Below are 6,965 nucleotides of genomic sequence, written 5' to 3' on the forward strand. Positions count from 1 at the left end.
TTGGGTAAAATTAGATGCAAACGCCATTTGGAAAATACTGCTGTCAGTTGAAATTATTTATAACTGAAATAAAACGTCTACTATGAAACATGCTCATAAAGAAGCATAAGTAGTTTATTACATAATTGCTAGCATGACATGACAGCAAAGAGCAGTGCACCGTTGGGCATTACAAGTACAATCAAAGCTGACGTGTAGACCTGCTTCATGATTTGTAGAATATGGAATACATGGAATGAACTTCAGTAAGTGTGAATATGTAAACTGCTGTAAATGCTGCAAAGATAAAATGATCAGCACTCTCCTGTGTGTCTATTTACAAGAGCCATTGTTTTTTTTGGCCACAGGCAGAGAAGGCAAAAAAGTTCCACTAAATGTGATCAACGAAGCTTTGTGGTATTACAATCACAATGATAGGTTTTTGCTTGTGCACAGTCCTTCCTGTGTTCCACTCTACTGTAGTTACCATCCTTTTTGGTTTGGTATAAGACTTAAGTGAATTCGTTAGTTGCCTCGTTAATGAATGACGGGGAGCGTGTTTATCAGACTATGTCCCAAAACAAAAAAAAAATGGTTTTGTTTCCAAAGTGAAGTGAATTTAAATGTTCCTCACAACCAATCACATAGCGGGATAGAATCCTGATTGTCAGCTTTGTTAAATTGCTCACACTTCGAATAAAGTGGCTCAGAGGAAAAACCTATTTACCTGAGATAAAATAACCAGAGCCACCGAGTGGAAGTGCGTCACTCTGTAAAGCGCTTCGGGATACACTAACTCACAAAATATGGCGCACCCCTCAAACTATTCTTCCTATCGAATTCCTAACTCAAAGTTTATTGGGGTTCACCCATACGTAAGTGCCTTCATAGCGGAATCCAACTCGCTTTACGAGGTCATCTGCTTCTGCCGGGCCCCGGCTAAAAAAGGAGGGAGGGGTGACTGTCAAAAGGTGTTTTGCTTCCAATGGAAGATATAAAAACTGTGACTAACCTTCCATATTTGTAAGGGATAGGTTCTGGCTTCTCCTTGTCTATTTGATGAAGGAGTGGAGTGAAGATCCTCCAGGCTTCCTTTAATTCATCACTGTAAAGGCATTAGAATCTTTCATTGTACCATTTTTTTTAAAAAAAAAAGCACGCAAACTGCTTCAATGCCGCCAAACGTCTCTAAAAACAGTTTTCAGGTGGTAGCGTCGACTACAGACCTGCGTACAAAGTGCATCTGACTTCCGCAGAAGACATCCAGAATGAGACGTTCATAGGCATCTGGTAGCTTCACATCCTACAAAAAACAACAATTATTTTGTTTTGCGAGGTCGAGCGCTTATTTGCAACGCGCGGTAGCACGAATGAAACCCGTCAACGCATGCCTTATATCTGCTCTTGTAGGTGAGGTCCAGCTCAGTTTCCTCAGGGCAGAAGTACACGCCGGGTTTCTTGCTCATCATCTTGGCGTAGACGGCTTCATTGGGTTGCACGCGGACCACAAGCTCGTTCCGGCGACACTGATTTCCAAAAATGTCCCCTGGGACATCGGTGAATTGCAGCCGCACCTCGGCCTTCCTCTCGTTTAAAGCTTTTCCGCAGCGGAGGATGAAAGGAACGCCTGAGGAAGTAGCAGGCGTACAAATTTGGATCAGAATACGTGCGAGCGATAGATTCGTCAGTGTAGACGTTTTCTAAAGAGCCACACAACTTTACCATCCCAGCGCTCGTTGTGCACGTAGAGCACAGCTGTGGCAAATGTGGACTGAGTCGAGCCTATGGGAACGGTGGGATCATCGCGATAACCCAATTTGGCATCTCCTTCCCCCTCTGGGTCACCCACATACTGACCCAGCACCACATCTGACATTACAATTGGATTGATGCATTTCAGCACTTTGACCTTTGAGAAGAACAAACATGAAAAGAATCAATCATGAAATTCCCTATTGCGGCGATAAGAACAACGAGTACCGCACCTTTTCGTCCCTGACATCATCAGAGCTGGTGGAGGCTGGTTTCTCCATGGCAACCAAAGACAGCAGCTGGAGCAAGTGGTTTTGCATGACATCTCTAATCAGGACAAAGAAGAGGAGAGATTCCAGAAAGGAAGCTGCGCCGCCTGCCGCACGGCACGTGATCATGCTGATTATTATGAGAGCTGATCATGTGACCTAATCACATCTCTTCATCGGTGAACGGCCAAGACAATTGAAACGCGGCGCAATGCCATTCCGGCCTCTCACCGGATGATTCCAAAGTCGTCAAAGTAGCCTCCTCTTCCCTGAGTGCCAAACGGTTCTTTAAATGTGAGGACCACACAGGCCACACTGTCTCTATTCCAGATTGGTCCAAAGATGCGGTTTCCAAATCTGTAACAACATCACACGGAGGGTTTCTTCAAAGGCACGGCACGCAAAAAGCACAGCTTGTTCATGACAACAAGCTCCTTTTGTTGAATGAACGCTTTTGGTTCGCTGTGAGACATTAACCTGGTGGAGACCATTTTAAAACAAATGCCTTCATTTAAGAACAGATAAACATGATCATGTCTTATGATGTCAGATCCAAAGTCAATTCTGAGAAGTTTATAGCTTGCAGTGATGTCAAACTGCATTACCTGAAAAACTAATTCAGATACCGTTGTGACCTTAATTAGTGACAGAAGAAAGTCATTGTATGTATTTTCTATGGGAAATGTGGTTGAGCATCCTATATTACAGAATTTTCAAATACATTCAAAAATGCAACATTTGTTATTTTTCACCTGAGCACCATAAGGTTCTGCACCATTTCCTTGCCAAGGTAGTGATCTATACGGTAGATCTGGTCTTCGGTGAAGAGGGAAGAGAGGTGAGCGGACAGCTCTTCGGAGCTCTGAAGGTCGTGTCCAAACGGCTTCTCAACAATCACTCTGGTCCAGCCTCTACAAAAACCAGATGGGAGAACACATCTTTTTGCGTTTATTTCCTTCAAAACATCCAGTCGCACACAAATGATAAAGGAGGGGGAAAAAGGTGCGCACTGACTTTTCACTCATACAATGGTGCTTGATGTTCTTGGTAACGTCGTGGTAGACTGTGGGCGGCAGTGCCAAGTAGAAAAGCCGGTTTGCTTCGGATCCTCCCGGCAAAGTGAGGATGTGTTTATTGAGCTTGGCGAAGGAATCTTCATCTGCATATTTTCCGCTTATGTACGAGTTTCTGCTGAAGAAGACTGACAAGCGATCGGCTTCAGAGTCGGTCACCTAGGTCGGGAGATGGAATGTCGGTGAATCACAACCAGGTGACATTTCCGTTATTACAAAAAGCTCTGCAACCTTAAGGTACGGCATGCAGGATGCTCTGATGGCGTCTACAGTCAGGTCAGAGCGAGCAAAGCCGACAAAAAATGTTTTCTCCGGGAGGAGACCGTCTCTGAACAACCACCTGGAAGACAACTTTCAGAAGTTACTCAGACCGTTGAGGAGCACTAGTCGACCGTGGAACTGTGCATGGCATTGCTATTTTCAATATTACTGCATGTAAGGATTTTTCCAAGGTTATAAATTGACTTACCAGAGAGTTGGGTAGATTTTCTTCTTGGCCAAATCACCCTGCAGGTCCAAACACACAAATGTAATGTTGAATTTAAAATATTGTACAGGTTGCCCGGCTGAACTAAGTCATGACTCAACAACACAAAGACGGCCTCTAGCGGAAACGTGTGCAAAAATAAATTCTCATGGCTAATAGGGAAAATGCTCAAACTGGGTTCAATGATTTATAGATTTTGCTAACCCTATGTTTACTTGTTAGTTATGATTAGTAGAGTGACCAACAAGCATCAATGAAATAAAAGGCATTTACACCAGTAAACAGGTTCAACTCGAGTGAAACAACACATGCTTTCCATTTATTTGCTAGTAGAGCGGCCTGAAAGGAAAATGCTGACAACCAATGACCTAGCAATAAACACAGGTCAACCAAGAGCAAACAAAGCACAAGAGTGAAGTGGTAACCCTGGAAGGCAATACTTATATCCTTACGCAGCAGAGAAAGTGCTCTTTTGACTGTACAAACAAACAAAAAACAGAAACAGAAAAAAAACGGACCTTTAAAGTTTCATTTCATAAGGCCACAAACAACCTCAGTTAATTAAGTCGCTCCGCTTCCTCTTCTGACCAGCAAGTGGCAGTAGTTTTAACGAATTCCGTGATACTCAAGTCCAGCACTCGAAAAGTAACTCAGTTTGGCGTTCAACTCAAAACCGGAAAAATGTGGCTCAAAAGTTAAACGTTTAAATTTAAAGTTTAATTTTCAAACCAGAAAAGTTATCAAAAGTTAAAAAAACATTAGCCATAATCAATTGTGACATCACGAGATGTAACTCAGTTTGGCGTTCAACTCAAAACTGGAAAAATGTGGCTCAAAAGTTAAATGCTTAAAGTTAAAGTTTACTTTTCAAACCAGAAAAGTTATCAAAAGCTAAGAGAACATTAGCCAATCAATTCTGACATCACGAGATGTCAGCAAATATCATGAGACTTCAGCGAGTGTGTTTTTTTCCTTTGCCTTTTTAGCAAAAGAGAACCAGTGGTGACATAATGAAAATCATGATGATGAATGTAACTTACTGCAATTTTGACCATGACATTTGACCCCACTTTCATTAATCTTTCATCCACAAATGAGTAGCTATACCGATCAGTTTTGCTCTTTTGTTTATCATTCTGAAATGGTAAGTCATTCCAACTGCCAGAGTTAAAATAGTCAACAATGCCCGGTGCTATAGTGACATTGCAGAATGGACGCCATCATCCAAATTCTGAGCTAAGAGGAACCTTGAGGTGTTGCTTTCGAAACCTTGGACTACTGAGCCACCCTTTTTATTTGGAGAAGCTCAGCGAAATCACTTTCAACATTTCCTCAATCAGGTCACGTGCAACTTCTTTGGTATTTTTGAATACTTACAACATACTCTTTCGAACATCTATTTGTACAAACGGATTGATTCAATCCACTGTAGTTAACGTAAGTGGTTACCTAAGTGAACATCTGGAAAGCACTGGTTAATAGATAATTAAATTAGGATGCAATATGTCCAAATTACGATATCAAACCCCAAATAACATTTCAAATTCATTTTTCAGTATTACTCATGAAAAGAAGTAGATTTTAAATTAGGTGATTTTAGAAAACCCTGCAAACAACCCAGGCTAAATTTCACTTGTTTGCAAAGATGTTTCTCAGATGGGATGCATTAGTTCTCCAACTCTGCTTTCCTATTAACTGGAGCTTTGGCGCCATCCTGTGGCCTTTTAGAGTGTTAGAAGTCACACTTCAATTCTCACCGAAGCTCCCATGATGATAAATACATGAACGTCAGAATGTCGGAACTCATGATCGTTGTGCAGCTCCTTCCTCAGCTCTCCAAACACCTCAGAGCGAGACAGGGGAATCGCGCTCATTTTCACTATAAAAAGATAGCAAAGAGGACAAAGGCATGTGAAACTGAGAATAGATGGATAGTTAAAAACTTAATGAAACAACAACGCTCTCTACATTACAACACAGATATCTATACATTCTACTCTTGACATCTAAATTCGAGGGGTATCTTTCTATCTGTTGATGGAAAAAAACAGAAAGGGATTAATTAAAACAGGAAACCCATGCAGGAATGCACACCGGGGAGCATTGGCACAACAAATTTGGAGAAGCAAAACATTCAGGAATGCATTTTCTTGTTTAATTCACGAATTCCTTATTTACAGAGTGTGCGTACTTTTTACCGGCTTTGGATAGATTGTATCATGCCATGGGAATGCTGAATTACTACAAAATTACTTCCTCGTCCATAAGAAAGTGGCGGTGTAGGAAATTCCTCCACTTTGAGTGATAAGTAAAAAGTTGTGCAGTACTTCCTGGTCTACTACGATTATTCTTTGTTAAGTCGCTTCTGGCAAATAGCAGGTACTGAACAACAGACAGCACGTGGGTTTGGGCTCAACTAACTAACAGTCACTACAACTCCTACAAATAGCCAAGACAAAGTATAATGATATTAGTCAAATCCTCCCCCAAATCCCCGTATTAAGTAGGGATCAACCTTTCCGCTGAGCACCTTTATAGATGACGATTCTTGTCCATCATTCTGGTTCCCTCATTGAAATCAAATGCTAACACTGGCTCGTAAAAGTACGACAATACAATTTATGGCTTGTGCGGTTTTGCTTTGCATGAAGTATTTTGCAGCTGACTGCCAACCGGGCACTCTAATAACAGAAATCGCCGTGTCATCAATGCTTAGCTTCACGTGCTGTTATGACAACACAAGCTGCTTTCTTCCAAGCTAGCAAGCACAAGCTCGGCAAAAGCTCATTTCAACAAAAAGTCTTACCTCCGTGCCTGTTCTGAAGAAGACTAACAGAACACACTTTGTTTGCGGGTAATTAATAAACACGAAAACGCCAGCGAACCGGGTCGGCGCGTTACTTCCTTGTTCTGGTGACAAGCCTAAATTGAGCGATATTATTGGTTTGTAGAAACTCACCAGCGCTCGCTCGAGTTCCCATTGCTGCCAGATTACATCACGGCCTTGCTGGTGGGCGGGGCGATAGTGTACAGTGTAAGCCTACTTTGCTCGCTCACGCCACGTGCGCGTGCACGAATAGTCCTGCAAAACCATCAACTGTAATCTTTTTATGAACTATTTAATAATTGTATCATATGTTCCACTGGGTTTGTATCAGCAGCCCACGAGCACTAGGTAGACAGAAAGACAACAACTGAAAAATAAATAAAAATAATAGAATTAAAAAAAATCACAGCGAGACAGTGTTTTTTTGCATTGCTTTTCTAAAATATATAAAGTACACTCACATCTGAGCTGTACTTAACTTGTGTTTGTTGCTGTTTTTCTTCAAACGTATTTACATGAGTGCAATTGTGAAAACAACAATATTTTAAAACTTTATTTTAGTACTGAGACTAGCTAAA

The 6,965-nt window shown here is 41.5% G+C and overlaps 1 protein-coding gene across 2 annotated transcripts; it reads right to left on the minus strand.

Moving 5' to 3' along the window:
• Positions 1-85: 85 nt before the first annotated feature.
• LOC148402190 (glucose-6-phosphate 1-dehydrogenase) lies at positions 86-6,556 on the minus strand. Of its 2 annotated transcripts, none has more exons than XM_088359874.1 (13): positions 6,520-6,556; positions 5,318-5,439; positions 3,543-3,580; positions 3,305-3,413; positions 3,015-3,232; positions 2,753-2,911; positions 2,232-2,357; positions 1,965-2,058; positions 1,702-1,888; positions 1,371-1,606; positions 1,206-1,282; positions 992-1,084; positions 86-918 (listed from the first exon to the last, which is right to left on the minus strand). In XM_088359874.1, exons 1-13 carry the CDS (start codon positions 6,539-6,541, stop codon positions 828-830), a joined length of 1,572 nt encoding a protein of 523 aa, XP_088216000.1. In that variant the 5' UTR covers positions 6,542-6,556; the 3' UTR covers positions 86-827. The 2 variants fall into 2 exon arrangements, with proteins under 2 accessions (XP_088216000.1, XP_088216008.1); XM_088359882.1 differs by lacking the exon at positions 6,520-6,556 and adding an exon at positions 6,367-6,513.
• Between the last annotated feature and the right edge of the window lie 409 nt (positions 6,557-6,965).

Source organism: Syngnathus floridae, chromosome 2 (genome assembly GCF_059516105.1).
Source record: "Syngnathus floridae isolate MCC-2025c chromosome 2, RoL_Sflo_1.0, whole genome shotgun sequence".
NCBI classification, from domain to species: Eukaryota; Metazoa; Chordata; class Actinopteri; order Syngnathiformes; family Syngnathidae; genus Syngnathus; species Syngnathus floridae.